Source organism: Natrix helvetica (genome assembly GCF_964273705.1).
Source record: "Natrix helvetica genome assembly, chromosome: 10".
NCBI lineage: Eukaryota > Metazoa > Chordata > Lepidosauria > Squamata > Natricidae > Natrix > Natrix helvetica.
In genome coordinates this window covers 3,577,426-3,601,017 of record NC_138561.1, presented here as the reverse complement: position 1 = coordinate 3,601,017, position 23,592 = coordinate 3,577,426, and the positions used below count along the sequence as shown (strand labels likewise).

The window sequence follows — 23,592 nt, the reverse complement described above, 5'->3', positions numbered from 1 at the left end:
ATGGCCAGCTGAGTTACTACCTACTACCTATTTGGCCGAACCGGGCTGAACCTGTAGGAACCCACCTCTGCATCCAGGAAAGAAAACTGACTTAATAGTAAAAGCACTTAGACTTATATACTGCTTCATAGTGATTTGCAGTCCTCTCTAAGCGGTTTATAGAGTCAGCCTATTTGCCCCCAACAATCTGGCTCCCCATTTTACCCACCTTGGAAGGATGGAAGGCTGAGTCAACCATGAGATGGTGAGAATCGAAATCATGGCAGTGGGCAGAGTTAGCCTGCAATACTGCATTCTAACAGGAAGGAAGGAAGGAAGGAAGGAAGGAAGGAATAGCACTTAGACTTATATACTGCTTCACAGTGCTTTAAAGCCTCTCTAAGCGGTTTACAGAGTCAGCCTATGTGCCCCCAACTATCTGGCTCCCCATTTTACTCACCTCGGAAGGATCAACCTTGAACCACTCAGGATAGAATATTATATTCTTAACTACTGTGCCGCCACAGCTCTTTACAGTAGATATAGAGGGCGGAAGGGAGCGAGAGACAGACAGACAGACATAGAGATAGGTAGCAATAGCACTTAGACTTATATACCACTCCACAGTGCTCTACAGCCCTCTTTGAGCAGTTTGCAGAGTCAGCCTATTGGCCCCCCAAAATCTGGCTCCCTTTTTACCCACCTCGGAAGGACGGAAGGCTGAGCCAACCTTCAGCTCTTCAGAATCGAACTGCCAAACTGCAAGCAGTATTGCATTCTAACCACTGAGCCACCACAGCTCGTGGCTTAACATTTCGCCCCGCACCTCTCCAGCTGTTTGGGGTGTGAAAAGGGCAGCCCCATGGCCAACTAGGCAAGGCTATTATCACAGCAATTGGGCGTCATATCTCTGGAACAAAAAACGGTGAAGGAAAGTGGTTAGCATAGATGGGGAGGCCAAGAACTTTGTGGTCGAAGCTGAAAGAAGGTAACAGCATGTTGAATCCATGTAATGTGCTAGAATAGCCAAAATTAGGTTTTGGAAGTTTGATGTATTTTGTGGGGATCCAGATAGGATCTTAATACAGGTAGTCCTTGGTTTACAACAGTTCATTTAGTGACTCATTCGAGGAGTTATAAATAGTGTCACAAGAGAAAAACAAATCACTGCTTGTCTGCTTCTTGTAGGGTTATAAACAAAGTTTTTTTTAAAAATAGTTTTTATTAAACATTTTAAGCTTTAAAAACGGGGTGGGGGGGTGGGACGACAAATACAGAAAAAACAAGACACACATAATAATGCAAAATACTTTTACAGCCTTCTGTATTGGCTTACATATTTAGCTTTTATAGTTCTCTATCCTACATTGCCTTCCTATCAGTTTTAACATCTTAATAGTGCAATAACAGTTGTAACAATAATAATCTGTTCATATCACCATTACATTTACATTATTATGTCAATTATATTATGGTACATTATGGTAAATACTTTAAGTTTGATAGTAATTAGTAACTTTGGTTAATTTTTATTCAATACTAGTTTAGAAAAAGCAAAAAAAAAAGACTTCTATTTCCTGTTTTGGCTTCTGTTTTCTAGCCAATTATAAATTATATTCCATATTTTATAGAAATCCGATTCTTCTCTTTCTTTTAACTTCATGGTCCTTTTGTCCATCTCTGAAAATTCGAATACCTTTCTAATTGTTGTTTTGTCTGCGGGTGTATTGATTTGTTTCCAGTTTTGTGCGAAAGGAATCCCAGCTGCAGTGAATATGTGTTGTATTATGTATTGAGATTATTTTGCCCGGTTTTGGGTCTAATATTCCTAATAAGAATGATTCCGGTTTCAGTTCTATCTTTTGCTCTGTAATTTCTTCCAACCATTTCTGAATTTTACACTAGTATTTCCTTGTGACGGGGCACGTCCACCACATATGGTAGAATGTACCTATGGAGGACTCGAATTACGCGTGCAATAAATGTAAACCAGTTTGATTACTTGAAATAAAAGTTGCATTATAGGCATGAGATTAAAAAAAAAAGAATCAGCCCAAACTACAAGTAGTCCTTCACTTATAACAGTTCATTTAGTGACCGTTCAAAGTTACAACAGCCACTGAAAAATGTGACCTATGAACATTTTTCATGGTTATGACTGTTGCAGCATCCCAATGATCATGTGATCAAAATTCAGACTCTTGGCAATTGTCTCATATTTATGACGGTTGCAGTGTCACGGTGTTATGGGATCCCCTTTTACACCCTTCTGACAATCAAAGTCAATAGGGAAGCCGGATTCACTTAGCAACCGTGGCAAGAAAGGTCGTACAATGGGACAAAGCTCACTTAACAAATGTCTCACTTAACAATGGTAATGTTGGGCTCAATTGTGGTCATAACTTGAGGACTACCTGCATTTTTTACCGTTGATGGGTGTGTGTGCCTATAACTATTCACTGTACAATGTAACATGCAAAGTATTTTCCAGTTCGCTCTGTACCATTTGAGAATTTGAAGATTATACGCTACAATCCAAGCAAACAAAATCTCTTCAATCTATTAAATTATACCTTATGTAAACATTAGGCTGGATTTAATCTATGTTACCGAGGTACAATTTGATTTATCTTGATTTTCGTTTTTGATACCAACCCAACCAACTCTAGTTTATTCATGTAGAACGAAACAAGCCACAACTTAAACTTGCTGCTTTATGTTTAGCGGGGTAGCCCTTCCCACCATACCAGATATTGGAGTTTATCTCTGCGTAGTCATGAGTTTAACATCCTGCCGATCTCATACTGATCCGGTCCCACTGGGCCTGATAGCTCAGGAAGGGGCCGGATGTTGGTAGCCTCACAGATTTTACCAGGCTGCTGTGGAGACACGGGATGCATGCAAATGGGCCCTTCAGCGAGTGGGCGCTTCAGTTCCACTGTCATGGGGTTTATTACCCAAACGATAGGAAAAGGCCCTAGGTACTTTGACCCCAGATTTCTGCACGGTACTGTCAATTTAAGGTATTTCGTGGAAAGATATACCTGGTCCCCCACCCTGAAGGGTTTGTGAGCTGCTTGTTTCTTATCGGCCTGAACCTTATAGGTTCTGGCCACTTCCTGCAAGGCTGCTTTTACAACTCCTCCTCAGGTGTCTGGTATCTTGTCTGTCCACTCTTTCAGGGTTCCTGGGCCCTGGAGCCCCTGGATCCACTCCAGAATGGGCACAAATTCCACCTCATGCAGCACCCGGAAGGAGGTGAACCCGGTGCTACTGTACACCGTGTTATTATTGTATGCCACCTCCGCAAAGGAAAGTAAGCTTGGCCAATCCGTCTGTTGATATGAGATGTAACGTCTCAGATAGCGTTCTACCATGGCATTTGCACATTCAGAGGCCCCGTTGGTGCTGGGGTGGAACACTGAGCTCAATCCTTGGGAGGAACCTATGAGGCGCACAAAGTCATGCCGAAATTGCACCTCCCTAACCGAGAGGATACGTCGGGGCACTCTGTGGAGACAGTAGATGTGGCTAATAAACAGTTTGACAAGCCGCTGTGCCGACGATACCCCAGTGCACGAACGAAATGTGCCTGTTTTGAGAACAAGTCAATGACTGTCCATATTGCGGTGTGCCCATTACTCTCTGGCAAGTCTACTATGAAGTCCATGGTGATCTCTTCCCATGGTCAGACAGGATCAGCCACGGTCTGCAGGAGGCCTAGTGGTTTTTCAGGCCACGCCTTCGCTGAGGCACACATCGGGCAGCTTTTCACGTAGTTCTCAATCTCTGCTCTCATGCGAGGCCACCAGAACTGCCATTTGGCCAGGTGGAGGGTTTTAAGGAGCCCAAAATGGCCAGCTGTTTGATTGGCCAACAGTCGTGGCACTGCTGTAGTACAGTGTGTGTCAGAGCAGGTGGTATATATAGTTTGTCATTCCTCCATGCTAGTCCATCTCTGTACATGAACAGCGTTTTGTTCTCCAACAGCCAGGAGTCCTTTAACAATGCAGTTCACATCTCCTCTGTCAGAAAACTTATATGAGAAACAAAAAGCCAATGAAAAGAAATTATTAATATGCACTGGCCCATAAAATAATCTAATTAATTATTAAACTATATTATTATATTTTATGAAAACTTTATTAGCAAAACAAAGGGGAAAAAAATCAAAAGAACAAGCAAGCTAATGCACCCCCCTAGAAATAACATATTACCTATAAATCAGGGGTGTCCAAACTTGGGAACTTTAAGACTTGTGGACTTCAACTCTCAGAATTCCCCAGCCAGCCATGCTGGCTGGGGAATTCTGGGAGTTGAAATCCACAAGTCTTAAAGTTCTCAAGTTTGGACACCCCTGCTATAAATCATCTAAATATAGTATGTATATTTAATGACAAATATATTAATCATGAAAATGGATTTATCGTAAAATATCATGACATCCATATCATTTTTATTGGTTTAGAAAAAGGCCTTTTCAAAAAAAAATGATAAATTACATCTTTATTGTATCTAGTCCGTGAGATTTAGGTTTTTTTCAGTTTCTCAATATAACTTCACCATACAACCAAAGTCCCTTAGAAAAAGACCAGTTTTGAAAATAATCCACACCTTTCACATGAAAACATTTACCCAGGAATCTACAGTACTTGTATACCATAAAATATTAATAGTATTAAAAACAAAAACAAATATCAAAGAAGACCAAATCATTTGGATCAAGGGATCATCACATTGGCAGCCAAGAAAACCTGATGCCCGTCTTTTCTGACGAATGGCTTGGGGCTTCCCGTAAACTTGGAATGAAATCTTTTGAGGAATTAATTCCTTCCTCAAGGTCAAAGTGCTGAAGGTAAAGAATTTGAATAATGTAGAAAGGCCTGGAGCAAAGGAATATCTTGTTTCCTTCTGGACATGGCTGCACTTCTCTCCTTCTGCGTACGAATCTTCCTTCTCTCTGGGAACTTCTATCCGCTTTGTCAGCCCTTCAAGGTAGTGTTGAATGGTTGAACCCATCTGGGTTCAGTTCCAAGTAGGGAAAAAGGATTCATGCAAGTTGCTTGGAAAGAAGGTTTATTGATAAACAGGATCACATGGTTTGAGGTCCTGGGCAAAAAAGGGAAGAGATGCTGAGAGTTCCTGGGTTTTATGCCCTCTCTGGCCTTTTGAATTTGAGCTTGTGTTCTGATTGGTTGCCAGGCTTCCACGGGGCCATGCAGGGGCTACTTTGTAGGTTGTGTTTTGAGTCCCAAGCTTGGTTGAGCCTTGCTGGGTGATTCAATGAAGGATGGCTCTGCATGAAGGAGGTAGAACTTTGTTATGTAGAATAGACTGACCCAGGCCTTAATGGCCCACTAACAAAGGTGGGGGAGGGCTGAGTTTTTGCCTCCCTTTGAGGGGAAATACTCTGCTTTTTTAGTATTTCCTAAAATATTTCATTTTTCTAGGAGAGGGGTGGGTGCTAACTTCCCACAGTAATCCAGAGCAGGAAACCAAGCCTAACAATAATCTTTAAATTTTAGACTTTAACACTACCCAGAGAAAAGAAGGTCAAAGGAGGACATGATAGCAGAATTCCAGAATTTGAGGGGCTGCCACAAAGAAGAAGGGGGTCAACTCATTTTGCAAAACTGCAGAAGACATTTTTTAACATCTTAACAGAGTTGGAAGGGTCCTTGTAAGTCATCTAATCCAACCCCCCCTCCCAAGCAGGAGACCCTACACCATTTCTGACAGATGGCAGCCCAGTCTCTTCTTTTTTTTTTATTGTCCAAGTTTTATTGGTTTTAAAAGTTTTACAGGAAAAAACGGGATTAAGAGGTTATGGAACATTTTGACAGCTACATCGTGCGGGGGGGAGAAGCCCCCCCAGGTCTCGCAACTTTTACAAAAAAAAAGTAGAAAATTATGAACATTTACATAGATATTAGCAGTTTTAAGTTTAACACAAAATCTTCAATATGTTTCAATCGTTTTGCTTTTTATCACTTCCATAAAGATATATTATAACAACAATTGCAATGATGTTTCAATTCACTTTTGTGATCTGAGTCTTCTTGTTGTCGCTCCCCCCCCCCGTCCAGTGGCAGAGCCTCCGCCCCTCCCTGCTTTGTTTCTTGTGTAGCCTCCCCCATATCTCCTAAGAGAGCAGTGTGTTTTTTAATGAAAGCCTCTGCTTCCTCAACTGTATTGATTCTAATTCTACTGCCCTCCCAAAAAAATCAACATGCCTTCTGGTAATAACCACCTAAACCAAACCCCATTATTGTATAGTTTTTTTGCTAAGAAGGAAAGTTTCCTTCTCTTATCTCTTACTTTCTTTGGGATCTGCTTAAGAATGGTTATTTCTTTATCCTTATATTTTAATGGTCCTCCCCTTTGAGCTCCTAGAACCTCATCTCTTATGGTTTTTCTAAGAAATTTAACATGAACTTCCCTTGGGGCATTGTGTGTTCTAGCATAGGCTGAATTAATCCTATAAATCAGGTCAATATCCCACCCAAGCTGTTGTTTGTCTCTGTTAATATATTCCGCTAACATTGTGGTCATAATCTCCTTAAGATCTTCATTTTCAACTTCTGGCAAATTTTGAAACCTAAGACATCCTTTCAAATTCCATTTTTATCACATGATTCTCAAATTCTCAAATTCTACATTCCCCCTCTGGACCATCTTCAGGTCATCTCTCATCCCGGCCGCACCCTCCTCCAGTACACCTATCCTCTGCTCATTCCGTGTGGTTTGTTGTTGCGTCTCTCTGAGCTGATCATTTAAGTCCTGCAGTTGTTTTTTCATTTTGTCCTGTCCCTTTAAGAGGGCTTGAAGCATCTGCTGAGTGGACAAATCCTTTGAACTCTCTTCAGAGGCTTTGGGTTGTAAAAAAGATCCCAGATGTGACTGTTGAGCAATGGGGCTGGACGTGGAGGATGTTGGGGCCGAAGAGGCCTTTCCAGGCGGTAACCTCTTCGGACACATCATGACGCTCAGAGATAGTTATTGTTCTATACAGAGAGATGGTGCCCGTGAGAAAGCACAGCCAGTAGAGACCACCAGTTAAACAGATCCAAAGGAGAATAAGTCGTTTAGTACAAAACTAGAACAAATAGGTGGATCAAGATATTCCAAATCCAGGGGAAAAACTTATTTGAGGAGGTTCCTGGAGGTCTCTGGGGTGGAAGTTAGTTCAAAGCCACAAAAGGTTTTAAGGGAGGAGTCTCACGCACAAAGACAAAGAAGAAAGAGGAAGTGGCCATCTTGGCTCAACCAGTACAAATGGTCAGGAAATAACAAAGTCAAGGTTCCCATACATAGTTTAGAGAAGAATCAGCTCAACCATCCTTTCTCTCACAGTTGTTATAAAAAGAGAAAAAAGAGAGATTTCCCCCCCCCATTAATTAAGGGAAGTGAAAGTGTTTCAAACTTTCTCTCTCTCCCTTGCAAGGGAGAGATTGTCCAAGTGCCGCTTTTCCGAGGAGGGTGGAAATTCCCCCCCTCCAATTCTAACTCCTCCAAAAGTTGAAACAAAGTCAATCACTAGGGTAATAAACTGTAAAAGACCTGGGGAGACTCCCTGCCTCACCGCACTTCAGCTGCTGCATTCAAATTAATTGCTTCCTTCCAGGCTGCGTCGGTGAAGCGTGTGGTGGCATTCCGCGTGCTCCCCACGCTCACCGGCTCCTGGGGCAAGGCTGGAGACACCCCCCCCACGGCCGCCGCCACTCCAGAGGATCCCAGCAAGCCGCCCCTACGGCAGGGCGCCCCTCCAAGGCACCCTGTGCTTCCCTGCAGTTCAGGGGAGCCCACCGAGGCAGCGAGAAGGCGGACGCGCACGTCCGTCGCCTTCAGCCGCCGGAAGTATTCTGAGTCCAGTCTCTTCTTGAAAGCCTCCAGTGATGAAGCTCCCACAACTTCTGAAGGGAACTTCTGTTCCATTGGCTGATTGTTCTCACTGTCAGAAAGTTCCTCCTTATTTCTAGGTTGAATCTCTCCTTAATCAGTTTCCATCTATTATTCCTTGTCTGGCCTTCAGGTGCTTTGGAAAACAGGTAGACCCCCTCAAATATTGGAAGACTGCTATCATGTCTCCTCTGGTTAGTGAAGACAAGAAACAATGGATGGAAGCTAATCAAGGAGAGAAGCAACCTGGAGAAACTTCCTAACAGGGAGGACAATTAACCAGTGTAACAGCTTGCCACCAAAAGTTGTGGGTGCTTCATCACTGGAGGTTTTTTAAGAAGAGACTGGACAGCCACTTTTCTGAGATGGTGTAGGGTCTTCTGCTTGAGCAGGAGGTTGGATTAGAAGACCTCCAAGGTCCCTTCCAGCTCTATTCTGATTGATTTTCCATAACATTGAAGAGGGACGTGCATTTTGAAGGCTCAGTCCTCTGACCACAGGCTGGCCAGAAAAGATGATCCTGGGATACTAAGATGGAGGAGATACTCAAGAGGAATGCCAGCCCGAAGGGGTTCAGACAAATTGCTGGGTCTCAATGGCTCTTAAACGGAGCCTGCACCAGGGCAGGGAACCAAGAGTTGGCATGCCTTCCCATGTAAGAAGCCCTGCAGACCTCCTCTGACCTGTGCTGTGCTCAGCCTTATGTGAGGCTAGGGTTGGAAGGAGATTACGAAACCAGCCCTCATTTTCTGATGCCTCGAGCGGTCTGAAATTTTCTTTGAGCCACCAGGGTCCCCTGAGGTGGTAATTCATCAGGGAGGTCTGGAGCAGCTTCCACCATCTTAGCCCAGAGTCAGAAGGTTGAGTGAGGACAATTAACCAGTTGCCTTCAGAGGTTGTGGGTGCTTCATTACTGGAGGTTTTTAAGAAGAGACTGGATGGCCACTTGTCTGAAATGGTGCTTGAGAAGGGCGTTGGACTAGAACAGGGGTATCCAAACTTGGGAACTTTAAGACTTGTGGACTTCAACTCCCAGAATTCCCCAGCCAGCTTGGGGAAGTCCACGAGTCTTAAAGTTCCCAAGTTTGGACACCCCTGGACTAGAAGATCTCCAAGGTCCTTTCCAGTTCTATTCTGGTTGATTGATTCATTGCTTTATGTTAGCTTTCAAAAGTTCCTTTTCCTGTGGTGGGAAACAGGCCATTGCAGACCACTTGACCTGATTTTGCTTTCTACACCCCCCCCCAAAAAAAATATTTGTTGGTCTCTGGATAGAAAAATAGCAAGTTCTCCTTGCTCCTGAGCTCAATTCCTGTGAACTTTGCCCATGACAGAAGGAAGGATTAATGGACTGCAGGCTTTCATAGCCAAGGGAATGGCCTTGCCCATAAATCCCAGTTGTAACTTGACACACAAACACACACACACACACTGGAGTGAACAATGAATTGTAAACAAGAAATGTCATTCTACTACCTTTGGTGGACTTGTAAAAAATTCTGGACTCAAATGCATACCCTGATTCAGAGGACTTTTGGACTTTTGATATAAAATAAGGGACAATGTACTTAGGATTTATGGCTTAATGAATAGAGAGGAAAGGTCAGGGATGGCAAACATTTTTTCCCTTGGGTGTCAAAAGTACACATGTGTGCATGATAGCTTGCATGCTGACACCCATAATTCAATGTCCCCCACAGGCTCCACTGTGTGTGCGTGACCCCCCCCTCATCTCCGTTTTGGTCCTAGCATAGGTTTGCCATCACTGGGATAGGTCATAGAAAAAAGAGAGTTTATATTGTAGCCATAAAGTTTGTTTGTTTGTTTTGTTTGTTTTTATTGGATTGATATGCCGCCCTTCTCCCAAAGGACTCAGGGCGGCGTACAACATTAAAAAACACACATCCCAAAAGTTAAAATGAAATTAAATAAATATCCAAAAGAACAAACCCAATTAATATGACAATAACATTTTAAAAACTTAAATAAAATTAACAGGCCAGGCCGGCTTGCTGGAAAAGCCAACTTTTTAGGGCGCGTCGGAAGGACCGGAGGTCGGGGATTATGCGAAGCTCCAGGGGCAGCTCATTCCAGAGGGAAGGCGCTCCCACAGAGAAGGCTCTCCCCCTGGGGGTCACCAGCCGACACTGTCTGGCCGATGGCACCCTGAGGCGGCCAACTCTGTGGGATCGCACTGGATGGTGGGAGGCTACTGGTGGCAGTAGGTGGTCTTGCAGGTACCCTGGGCCTAAGCCATGGAGCGCTTTAAAGGTCATAATTAATACCTTGAATCGCACCCAGAAAACAACAAAGTAACAGATACATTTATAATTGTATTTAGAACTTCCGTAAAGAAGGCCAAAAGCTACTTCATTGTATTTTTTCCCTGCTTTTCTTTTCCTTTTTTCCTTGCACTTTTTCTTGCGCTATTAGCTGGAGACCTCCTGGCTGTTTTGGGGGGACCTCCTTGCTTCTTCCCTATTCTTATTTTTTCCCCCAAACAATGTCCCAAATACTGCAAAACAGTTGGGTGAAAGGGCTCAGAATGCTGGCTGTCAGCTGGATAAAGTTTTAAAAATTGAACAGGCGGGGACTAAATAAAATGAAATAACTAATTATCAATTAGTTAAATTAAACAGACAAGGACTGAGGGGCTGCCTCACAAAGAAGAGGGGGGGGGGTCAATCTATTCTCCAAAGCACCTGAAGGCAGGACAACAAACAATGGATGTCGGACAGCTACCAGTCCATTTTTGGGGGGAAACAGTGTGAGGGACGATGAAGTGACTGAGAACAAGTGAACCTTCTTCTTTTGACAGTCCTTTTCCTGGCTGTCTTTAAGGCTTCCTCTAAAACCCTGGGGAGGGTCTGTAGGGCTCCAACTTCAGAATGAAACAAAAGGCCGTGAGTCGAGATCTACCTGCAAGATTTCCTTTCCTGAGTAATAATTTTTTATTGTTTTTGTCTTTTCATCACATATTACAATCTTTATATCAACAGTTTGTACAATGTTACATCGTCGTATCTATGTATGTTTTCCTCTCTTTACCATATATTACAATCCTTATGTCATCTTATCTATACATTTTTATGATATTTTACATATTTACCTACTTTTATATACAGTTCTATGTTTATTTATGTATATTGTTTTCGGCTTAATTGTTTTTCTTATTATCCAACCATTCATACCACTTATTCCAAATTTCGTAGTATTCCGATTCTTCTTTGTCCTTTAATTTTAGGGATAATTTGTCCATCTCTGCACAATCCAAGGTTTTTTTTTATCACTAATTCGTCTGGCGGTGTATTATTTTGCTTCCAGCATTGGGCAAAGGCAATTCTAGCTATAGTTAATATATGTGTTAGTAGATATTTAATTTTTTTTTGTGTAGTTCCCTTTAATTATTCCTAGTAAGAAGGTTTCGGGTTTATACTTTATTTGTTCCCCCGTAATTTCTTGTGCCCACTTCCAGATTTAGATTTCCTTTCCTAACATAACTCTACAAGCAGCACCTGACTGTGAACTGATTGTGCTGTGCTCCTTTTGAAAAGTTTTCCCTTTTTTTTCTTTATTTCTGGGAATTTAGATTTTGAACTTTTTTTTTAGGGGGGAGGGAAGCCTGTTGGGTGGGAGGCATTGAAAAGAGAATGAAAATATTGACAGCACAGGGCTGTAATTATGAGCAGAATTTGCTGGTTGAAGGCCATAATAAAATCGATTGTTTGATTGATTGATTGGTTTATAACCCAATAACAATGCAAAAAAAAGCATGCATCTAAAATTGGAAGGACTGGGGACCAATCACAATTCCTAAGGGAAGACCTGTGCAAAGTATTTATTTTATTTATTAATTCAACTTATCAGTCGCACCCTCTCCACGAAGGGACTCAGGGCGACGTACAGTCAAATATAAAAGCATGTGGCATGGAGGAGGTAAATACATCAACATTAACAATACAAATGAAAGTAAAAGCCACAAAGTTAAAATAAATAACAATAAAATTAAAACAATTAAAACAATTAAAATACCCAATAAATGTATATATACAGTTTAAAATTTCCAGGGAGGTTAGAAGTTCTGATTAAGCCAGGCCGGCTAGTTGGAACAGGTGGGTCTTGAGCTTCGTGCGGAAGGAGCGGAGATCTGTTGTTGTCCTGATATCTGGGGGGTAAGAATGTTTAGACTGATAGATATCTGGATAGTATCTTCGGAAGGGCCTCTGCTGTAGAACTTCACATCTGAGCAACTTTGCAATGAGGCCTGGTCCCTCAAGGAGACAGCCTTAGATAACTGAGGACTTTTAAGGCCACAGTGGAAATCTTGAGTGATAGAATTCCAAAATTGAAAGAGAGCAGTTTAAATGAAAGTCTGTCCAACAAATAGACATCTGAATTCTGGTTGAATGTAGAATGTCAAAAGAAGAAGGCTTCCACCACTCTGTATAACACTGGGAAACCTTGATCAAACTAATGTTGTTGTTAGGAATTCCAGAATACCACTGTGTGGATCGGTGCAAACCATTTCATATATAACTGCTAGGTTCTTGAATCTGGACACAGGTTTGTTTCTGGATGCAGTTGAGAGACCCACTTAAATTGAACTGCAGCCTTTATTCATAGCTACAAAGCCTGAATTTAGAAGAATCAACTGAAGAGAAAAAGTTTTGGACTCCAAAGCTAAATGTCTATGGAGATTCTTTGTTGTTCAGGTCGTGGTTTAGATGTTTCACTTCTCATCCAAGAAGGTTCTTCAACACAACTGAAGAAACCTCTTGGCTGAGAAGCAAATTATCTTCAAGGAAAAACAAAGAAAATCCAGTTGCTTTCTGAAAAAGGCACCTTTGGCAGTTGAACTGGCAGTTGAAACAGAGCTTTTCAGGTGCGGAGGGGGAGTAGAACTCCTTAGCATCAGAGCGTGCAGTCTGGAATCTGTGAAGCCCATTGTCCTATCACAGACTGAAGTTGCCAGCCACAAAAATGGACTGAATTGGTTCCCGGGAAGTAGATCTTCCCCCTGAATCATTCCTCCTATGCTTTTTTCTTGCAGACTTGTGCAAAGACACCGAACTCCACCACTTCTGAAGCCTCAGCTCCTGTCATACCCGGGAAACTTAGATTGGCATCAGTCAACGGAGATAAGGTAAGAGACTTGATGGAATGACAAAGGGGAATTTGGTTGACACTTGAAAGCCAAGCTGCAGAACCTGTTAACATCATCTCAGCGTCAGAGATGGTATTCAGCCGGTTCTGACCGGTTCCAGTGAACTAGTAGCGGAAATTTTGAGTACTTTGTAGAACTGGCAAATGCCACCTCCGGCTGGCCCCTCCCCCATCTATTCACTGCCTCCCGAGTCCCAGCTGATCGGCTGGACCTTCTTCTGTTGCCTTCAATTGCCACGCCCACCAAGCCACGCCCACAGAACTGGTAGTAAAAAAAATTGAATCCCACCACTGCTCAGGGTGTGAGAAAGATTAAAGTGGCAAGAGAGAGAAGAGATTAAATGATTTCCTTTCTGCTTCATCCCTCCATGTCAGATTTAAATGGACTCTTTTAACCTTTTACCCTGGACGTTTAGTTATCATTTTAGGGTAGAGGTAGATAAAGATGCCTAGCTGATTTCCCTCAAGATTGCGTGTTTAGGGCAAGGTTCCATAAGATAAGAAAACATTTATCGCAATAGCAATAGTCTTGGGCTTATATACTGCTTTACAGTGTTTTTACAGCCCTCTCTAAGCGGTTTATAGAGTCAGCCTATTTGCCCCCAACAATCTGGGTCCTCATTTTACCCTGGTCAGATTTGAACTATTGGCAATACTGCATTCTAATCATTGTGCACAGGAAGGAAGGAAGGAAGGAAGGAAGGAAGGAAGGAAGGAAGGAAGGAAGGAAGGAAGGAAAGAAGGAAGGGCAATAGCAATAGGACTTAGACTTATATACCACTTCACAGTGCTTTCCAGTCCTCTCTAAGCGGTTGACAGAGTTAGCCTATTGTCCCCCGACAATTTGGGTCCTCATCTGACCCACCTCGGAAGGATGGAAGGCTGAGTCAACCTTGAGCCCCATCATGATCAAACCCCTGGAGTGAGCAGTGAGTTAGCCCGTAGTACTCCATTCGGCAAGTGAGCTTCCAGGGTGGGTGTCCCAGAAAGTCAAAAGGGCACCTGTAACCCAGATTGAAAGGGTGAGGCTTTGATCATTGGACTTGACTTTGTTGATCCTTCTCATAAAACCTCAGCAACGTTTGATGGATGGCTCTCTGTCTGACTTTCCTTGCTGACTAAGGAGCTCCGCATTGTGGAAAAGGGAAAGAATTGGCCAATAATAGTGTTTCCATGTCTTCCTGGTTACTATTTTTGGAGGTTTTTTTTCAGTCTGATGCTGATCCCTCCCTCCCCCCGCTCCTTATGGCAGTGTGCAACTTGGCTAAATTGCCCTTCCTTTCTGTAATCGGGGCTGGGATCTTCTGGATTGTTGCTGAATCCTGTTGTGATCTCAGCTAATTAAATCAGCCTCCCACTATGCAACCTATGTCCCCGCGGTCACCTGTTGGGGAGAAGGTGGATGGGGCAAAGCTTGGAAACCTGGAAGCTATTCTGCTTAGCCAAGTCCTTAGTTAGCTACAGAATAGAGTTGGAAGAGACTTTGGAGGTCTTCTAGTCCAACCCCCTGCTCAAGCAGGAGATCCTATACATTTGAGACAAGTGGCTATCCAGTCTCTTCTAAAAACCTCCAGTGATGTAACGCCCACAACTTCTGGAGGCAACTTCCGTTCCACTGGTTAATTGCTCTCATTGTTAGGAACTTTCTCCTTAATTCCAGGTTGCTTCTTTCCTTGATTAGTTTCCACCCATTGTTTCTTGTCCTGCCTTCAGGTGCTTTGGAAAATAAATTGATCCCCTCTTCCTTATGGTAACCCCCTCCCCCAAATAATGGAACACTGCTATCATGTCGTCCCTTAGTCCAGTGATGGCAAACCTTTTAGACACCGAGTGCCCAAACTGTGCGCACACATGCTCAAACTAAAAGGTGTGCATGTGGACATGCATGCATGCATGTGTGGACATGCATGCATGCATGTGTGGACATGCATGCATGCATGTGTGGACATGCATGTATATGTGGACATGTGCACACACATGCACAGCAGAGACCCAAAAACCAGCTAGCCGGTGGGAGGTGGGACATGCCAACACCGGCAGTGGGGCAAGTGGTAAGATCTTTTTCTTCCGTGAGCTTCTGTTTCGTTGTTTGCAGGGAAATGGAAGCTCACAAAAGAAACGCCACCGAGATCTGACCTGGAGCAACGGTGTGCATGCCAGCGGAGAGGGCTCTGTGTGCCACCCCTGGCACGCATGCCATAGGTTTGCCATCACGGGTCTAGTCCTTCTGTTCTGTAGACTCGCCATATCATACACTAGCCTACAGGAAGGAAGTGATGGAGGAAGAGGAGCAGGTCCTTCAGACAGAAGTGCACTTGGCCTGGCCAAATCAGGAGACCTTCCCTTCCCACTGTGAGTCACTACTTGAAGGAGCTCCGTCACCTTTTAATCTCTCCAGCAAAACAACACATCCTAGCTGGTAGGATGGAGCTGGCATCCCTCTTTGTGGGCGGCTGGCATACTTTCTTGGAAGCTTCTCTGGTGAGGAGGCGGAAGGTCAGCCTCAGGCTGAGTCCAAAGTTTGTTTATGGAAACAAAAGATGCGACAGTTAAGAAACAGGGCTCTGGAATGAGGTTCCCTCTGAAGTTCAGGTAGTTCCCACTTTAATGGTGTTTTGAAGGGCCTTAAAGACTTAATTCTTCCCCCAGGTTTCCAATGACTGTGAGTGGCATCCCCTTTGACGAGTTTCTTGCTTTCTGTCCCAATCTGGTTTCGGTCACCTTCGCCTCTTTTATTCCCTATTTTTTACTTACTATCTTTTAAAAAAAAGTTTTTATCAATCTAAAAAGATCACTTTAGTAAACATTTTACTAGTAAGCTGCCCAGTCATTGGCAGCATAAAAACGGAATGAGTGAATGAATAAAGCAAGCCTCTGAAGACAAGATATTGCAGAGAGCCAGGAGGAGGGGAAGGAAGAAGAAGAATTTGCAGAAAGTGGGCACATATAGGAAAAATGCTGTGAGGAGTTAAGTCAAAATTCTCCGCTGACTTTTGGGTGTCCAGAGATGCACAAATTTCCTTGAAAGAGGAAATTTGGTCCCATCTAGGAACTTTCTAGGGCCTTCTAGATTAGACTATAATAAAGTAGACTCTATACTTTGAATGTAATGTAATATAACGCAATAATAATTATATATTAGATACAATACATTAGTATATAGGTAGTCCCCGACTTGCAAAAGTTCATTAAGTGACCATACAAAATTACCACGGCACTGAAAAAAGTGACTTACGACTGTTTTTTACACTTATGACTAAAATTCAAATACTTGACAACTGGCTCATTTTTATGACCATTGCAATGTCCCAAAATCTTGTGATCTGCTTTTGCGACCTTCTGACAAGCAAAGTCAATGGAGAAGCCAGATTCACTTAACAACCTTGTTACAAACTTCACAACTGCAGTGATTCACTTAACAAATGTGGCAAGAAAGGCCATAAAATAGGGAAAACTCACTTATCAAATTTCTCATTTAACCAGAACCAAAATTTTAGGCTCAACTAACTGGAGTATGCTATGCTATGCTAATACTATACTATACTATATTATACTGTGTTCTACTGTACTACAGGTAGTTCTGTAGTGTAGGTACTGTAGCATAGTGTAGAGCTGATCTGATTGAAACTTTATTAAATAGTTTTAATAATGTTACTTCAAATAGGCAAGAAGTAGCTTGCAAGAAGTAGTTTTGTTACTTTGTAATTTGTGATGAAAGAAATTAAGAAGTTATAAGGACAATTATAGCAATAGCACTTAGACTTATATACTGCTTCTCTAAGCGGTTTACAGAGTCAGCCTATGGCCTCCAACAATCTGGTCCTCATTTTACAGACCTCAGAAGGATGGAAGGCTGAGTCAACCTTGAGCCTGGTGAGATTTGAACTGCCAAATTGCAGACAGTCAGCAGAAGCAGCCTGCAGTACTTCGCTTTAATCACTGAGCCACCGCAGCTCATGAAGTGTTGCGTAGTGTAAAAACCCTTACAAACCTTTAATTTGGGAACACTTCCCTAACACCAAGACGGATGCCTCCTTCGCGTTGTCTGTCAGACACACTGATGCTTACTAATTATCAGTCTTATTATTAAAGGCAAATTCTTATCTTCCCTTGCCAGATGCACTGGCAGAGGAGAAATTTGTTTAATTTTCAAATGAGTCTGAACTTACGTCATTTTGCATTTTAGAGGGATGTGTAAACAAGATCTTTTGCTAGTGAATGAAGCCGTAATATTCTAACTTTAGTAATCCAACTCTCTAGTTTTTTTAAAAAAAATGCTAATAGATTTGTACAACTTAATGTAGGAAGACATAACCTATTTGTGAAATCATTTGTGAGAACACTGTAATTGTGAGAACAGAATTGCAAATGGTTATTATGCCTGAGGATAGAGAATTGTGCATAACCGCACCAAAGGGGCAGGAACCTGTTGGATGAACAGAACACAACAGAGGAGCAGAGCTGGAAGGGACCTTGGAGGTCTTCTAGTCCAACCCCCTGCTCAAGCAGGAGAACTTAGACCATCCCAGACAATCGGCTCCCCAGTCTCTTCTTAAAAACCTCCAGTGATGGAGTACCTACAACTTCTGGAGACAAGCAGTTCCACTGGTTAATTGTCCTCACTGTTAGGAAGTTTCTCCTTCATTCCAGGTTGCTTCTCTCCTTGATTAGTTTCCATCCGTTGCTTCTTATCCTGCTATGGATTTGAACTACATGTCAAGCTGGCCTCCCTCAGCAACCAAGAAAGAAACCACTTAACTCCATTTTGCAGAATTAAGAGTACTTTTACTGGTTATGAAAAGATAGCAGCTAAGCAAAGCAAGATCTGAGGCAAAAGCGTGCGAAATCATACATATCAATATGTGACCAAACCCCCTCCCCCCGGTAACCCTCATCCCAGTGTCCAATCTGCAAATCCCTTAGGTGTCATGTGAGTCCCATCTTCAAGGAGCATCATCAGGTTGGTATGCAGGACGGTTGGCCTTGACCGACACCAAGCACTAATCTCCAGCACGCATAGTAGATGGTGAGACCAAAACTCCCTTTTTATAATCTCTCCCGTATTAAAACCTCCCCTCCCAAATACCAGCCCCCTCCCTGTTTCAACGGCAGCCAAAAGCAAATAGTGAAACAGGGGCTGATACTACAGTTCAATACAACCGGAGAGCAAGTAACTTTATTTCTTTGATATGTTAGTCTTTTTTCATTTCTTAGTTTACGGGAGGGGAGAGGGGATCATGTCTTTTCCCCATTGTTCCTCATTTCTCTCTCTTCCTCTCTTTCTTCCCTTTTGGCTCTTGCTTCTCATTTCCTGCCCAGCCCACAAAGATTAATTTATTGAATTTAACTTGTGAAAGAATTGAGGGCACTCAATTCAAAGTGAGAGATATTTGTTTGATGGTGGCCCAACCAGTCGCAATGCTGAGTGACCAGCTGCATAGATTTGTTTCCATCATGATGGGTTCATAATTTCGTTCTTCCAATGATACGCCCAGAGTATAGTCTTTATCATTGTACAAAATAAATGCAACGAAATTGGTTACTACAGTACTACATCACTAGTACTCCAGTCCATCCTCCTTGCTGCTGGTCATCCTCTTGTTCTTTTCCTCCACCATCCCCCAGCCTTCCCCAGGAAGCTGGACTCTTATATTATGTGCCCAAGATAAGACAGAGAGATACCTGATGTACCATCAATTGGAGATCAAGTGGATAGATTTCTTATCCTGATGATGTGGCCTTCCACGTACAACAATGGACCTCTCACCCAGTGATGAAATTCCAATTTTTTTATTACCGGTTCTGTGGACGTGGCTTGGTGGGCGTGGCAGGGAAAGGATTCTGTAAACTCTCCATTCCCTCCCCACTCCAGGGGAAGGATACTGTAAAATATTCGATCCTTCCCCACTCTGGGGCCAGCCAGATGTGGTATTAGCCGGTTCTCCGAACTACTCAAAATTTCCACTACTGGTTCTCCAGAACCTTCTGGATTTCACCCCTGCTCTCACCACTGTAACCAGGTCTGTTCACTTTGCTGTTGGCCATCTTCCTCTGTTTCTTTCTGCCTTCCCCAGAATGCCGAGTCTTGCCCTGATAGATCCACTCATCACTTATCCTGCTTTCATGTAGAGATCAGCTCTTAGCAACCACATAGATACCCGTGTTTCCCCCAAAATACGGCTGGGTCTTATTTTCTTTTGAGACCCAGAATAAGCACACCCTGATATCTGCCTCATCTTGTGGCTGTGACACCAGAAGACCCCTCGGCCTCTTGCTCCTTTGCAGCCACCAGCAAGCAGAAGAAGTAGGCTGGTGCACAGAGACCTGGCTGTAGAGGCCCTGGGTTAAGCTGGTGCTGGATGCGTGGGGATGTTGCACCCCCCCCCTCTCCCCGCTTCTCCTCCTGGCTGTGGCATCAACCAGATTCGGTGGTCAGGCGGCTGCACAGGCTCTTACGTAGGGCTTATTTTGAGAGTAGGGCTTATATTAGGTGCACGCGTAAAACATGCCAGGGGTTATTTTCGGGATAGGTCTTATTTTCAGGGAAACAGGATAGAGTTTCTCCATGATCATCCATTGCCCTAACATGGTCCTTTAGGTCTTCAAACGGTGCACTCAACACACTATGACTGAGCAGTCAGCTATGGGTCCATGAAGATGCATATCATGCTCTTCTCCGAGGACACATTTCCATTTTGCCAATTATCAAATTTGGAATGCGGGGTGTGTGTGTGTGAAGAACAGCCAAGGCACTGAGTGGGAGTCATTTTTTTCACTACTGTGGTTAGTGAGTGTGGCGGAGCAGGCTGCTTAACCAAACTGCAGCCTCCCTTCCATCCTCCCCTATCACCCGTTTCAGCCTCCACCCCGGGGCAGAGTGGTCAGTGAAACTACCACCTTGAGACAGGTGTGGGAAGAGAGCGGAGGAGAGGCGACTTGTGGAATTCTGCAGCCACTTTCAAGCAGATTACGGCAGTCAAACTGTCATGGATCCACCCACCCACCCCGGATTCCTCTCTGGACACGAATTCGGAGGAGGGAGGTGAATATGAATTGGCAGAGGAAAGTATGGAGACAAATATGGGTCAGGATCGGGACATGGAGAGCGCTAGCCTTCTGGAGAAGCCTCAACTGGGTCAATCATTTGGCTATGAACTATGATAAATCAAAAGTACTAGTGTTTACTAGAGCCCGGAAATTGTATAACTGGGATATCAGTGGCAATGCTGTTAAGCAGGTTTTCCATTTTAAGTATCTAGGTATCCAATTTCAGAACACCGGTGCCTGGACTGGACATCGAACCCAGGTGCTGAACTCGGCCTCCTGTAGTCACCCGCAGATTTTAAGATTCTTTTATACCCAGGATGGCCAGTTCATTCCCTCTGCCCTACGTATTTACAAAGCCAAAACGCTGGCCCAAACTCTTTACGGCATTCCCATATGGATAAGGATTGCATTGAAAGAACCCAGGCTGCTTTCCTTAGAAAACTTCTGGGTCTTCCCCCTTGTGTTGGTTTTGCCCCGATATACCTGGAACTGGGCATTCGATCGGTGGAATGTATGGCCTGGATAAACACCTTTAAATGGTGGTTTCAGGTGCTCTTTCTGGCAGTTCCTGGCAGCTACCTCTCCCTGGTGTTCACGGACTCTCATATTTCTCGCTGGGAGAAAGAGCTGCTGAAGAAACTTCATCTGCTAGGTTTCACGGAGGATGCCTTGGGAAACTACGACCTCAAGGATGCCCAATTTAGGATAGTCCAACGGTTCGTGGACATTGATTTACAATATCTATGAACCAGAGCCAATAAAACTTGCTCCCCCCTGACTCTCAACCAAGTTAACAACTATGGATTGAGGATGGCTTCCTATTTTTATACCCTAACCATTCCCAAGTACAGAAGAGCTTTTTCCCTGGATCGCTTCAATGTCTTGCCCTCAGCACTTCTGGATGGTCATTACAAGAGGCTCCCGATTAACGAGCGGCTGTGCCCTTGTGACAGAGCCGAGGTTGAGACAGCGGAGCATGTCCTTCTATTTTGCCCTATGTATAGCGCGGACAGATCTAGGTTACTGCCTCTACCTGAAATCGTCCCTTCTGGTCCTGATGGCCGTGATTTGTTTGTGCATTGCCTTGGGGATGTCTCCTCGTACATCACCTCTCAGGTTTCCAGGTTTTTCTTGAGAGCTGTGACCATTAGAGGAGAGAGCTGTAACCTCCCTTAGTTGGGCTTTTGGCGACTGGCTGCTGTGTCTCTTTTGTACTGTTCGTGTTTTGGTCTGTGACTGTAAATAAAGTATTATTATAACTGGGTCAATCAGATGAGTGACAGGTTGAGACTGAGAAGGCGAGACGCAGCTGCAGCAAGTTGGCGAGGAAGTTCCAGTTGATGACCCATTAGCAATGAGGGGGAGTCCACACCATCCTCCCGATCCAAGGACAGGTAGGCAGGGGTGGGATTCTACCAGTTCGGCCTAGGTGGACGAAACGGTAGCTCCAAAGATCAGCTGAGAGCGAATTGGTTTGCTCGCCCATCCATTCCTTGGTTATACTCACCTATAGTGCCTTGTTTTTTAGCCCAGCATGGATTGCCATGCCTCAGCTGCTTTCCCATCAATTGCACACATGCGCACGTCAGGCATGCACGTCCGCACTCTCAGCAAACCGGTTGTTAAACTGCTAGAATGCCACCCCTGCACGTAGGGCAGAGAGGAGACAGGAACAAATGCCGGTCAGCTAGGCTACACGTGAGGAGGCAACCTCGCCTCTCGTGCAGGGCTGCACTGGCATTGCCTACTTCATCCTGCCCTGAGGACTTGAGTGTTGCTGGAGTAATGTGCCCAGTTCCATGCCTCGTGTGCTTGTGCCGTGTTTCCTGACCTGTTTGACTTGTGGGTTGCTTTCCTGGATTTTGTGCGTTGCCCATTGGACTCGGTTACCCAGTGAGTCTTGCTGGGCGGAACTCGGAATCCGGACCTGCACAGCAAAGGTGCTTTCTGAGGATCTGTTTGGGGGAGAGGGAGATGTTGAATGAACACCTATAGAACTCTTGCCGTATGTGCGTGTGCATGTATGTGAGAGACGGGGGGGTGGGGCAGCACACAAACAAAAGGCGTTTTTCCTTCAGAAGGAGCAGAAGAGAGGGGGGAAAGTAGAGAGGCCAGCTGGGCGATGCATAAAAGGTTCAAGAGTACGACATCCTGGCCATTATGAGCCGTGGAGGTGCAGTAGTTAAGAGTGCAGTACTAAAGGCTACTTCTGCTGATCACCGGCTGCCAGCAGTTTGGCAGATCGAATCTCACCTGGCTCAAGGTTGACTCAGCCGTCCATCCTCCCGAGGTGGGTAAAATGAGGACCCAGATTGTTGGGGGCAAATAGGCTGACACTGTAAACTGCTTAGAGAGGACTGGAAAGCACTGTGAAGCGGTATATAAGTCTAAGTGCTATTGCTATTGCCCTTCCTCCTTCCTTCCTTCCTTCCTTCCTTCCTTCCTTCCTTCCTTCCTTCCTTCCTTCCTTCCTTCCTTCCTATTAGAACGCAGCATTGCAGGCTAATTGCCCACTGCCAATAGTTCAAATCCCACCAGGCTCAAGGTTGACTCAGCCTTCCATCCTTCCCCGGTGGGTAAAATGAGAACCCAGATTCTTGGGGGCAAATAGGCTGACTCTGTAAACCTCTTAGAGAGGACTGGAAAGCACCATGAAGTGGTATATAAGTCTAGGTGCTATTGCTATTGCCCTTCCTTCCTTCCTTCCTTCCTTCCTTCCTTCCTTCCTTCCTTCCTTCCTTCCTTCCTTCCTTCCTTCCTTCCTTCCTTCCTATTAGAACGCAGCATTGCAGGCTAACTCTGCCCACAGCCAGCAATTCAAAACTCACTGGCTCAATGTTGACTCAGCCTTCCATCCTTCCAAGGAGGGTAAAAGGAGGACCCAGATTGTTGGGGGCAAGAGGCTGACTCTGTAAACTGCTTAGAGAGGACTGGAAAGCAATATGAAATGGTATATTAAGTCTAAGTGCTATTGCTATTGCAGAACAGGCTTAAGAAAGAAACATTGATGCATAACAGTTAGCATAGGGCAGGGGTCATCAACCTTTCGGACCTCAAGAACCACTAAATTCATAATTTTAAATCCCGCGGACCACTAGTATGATTTTTTTAAAAAATAGCATTTAGTGCAATATAAAAATGCGAATAATTATACTGAGGACCACCAAAATTTTCTCACGGGTCACCAGTGGGCCACAGACCCCCAGTTGGTGACCGCTGGCCTAGAGCATAGCATAGCATAGCATGTGGGTGATTGCAATAGGTAATAGTATAAACATTGTCATAGTAAAAGCATGCAGGTACTCCTTGACTTATGACCCCTTATGACATGACGGAATTTTCATTGCTAAGCAATGTTGTTCAGTGAGATGCCTGATTTTATTACCTTTTTTGTGTGCCATGATTGTTAAATCACTGCAGTTGTTAAGGGAACACGTGATCATTAAGCCAATCCAGTTTCCCCAATGACTTTGCTTTTGGAAGGTGGCTGGGAAGGTCACAAAT

At 44.0% G+C, this 23,592-nt stretch overlaps 1 protein-coding gene across 1 annotated transcript in view; it reads left to right on the top strand.

Annotated features, from left to right (window-relative positions):
- The window catches only part of FA2H (fatty acid 2-hydroxylase), a 63,572-nt gene that overhangs the window by 20,711 nt on the left and 19,269 nt on the right, over positions 1-23,592 (top strand). Inside the window, exon 2 of the mRNA XM_081963048.1 lies at positions 12,929-13,021. Coding sequence (XP_081819174.1) covers positions 12,929-13,021 — 93 coding nt within the window. The remainder of the gene's footprint in view (positions 1-12,928; positions 13,022-23,592) is intronic.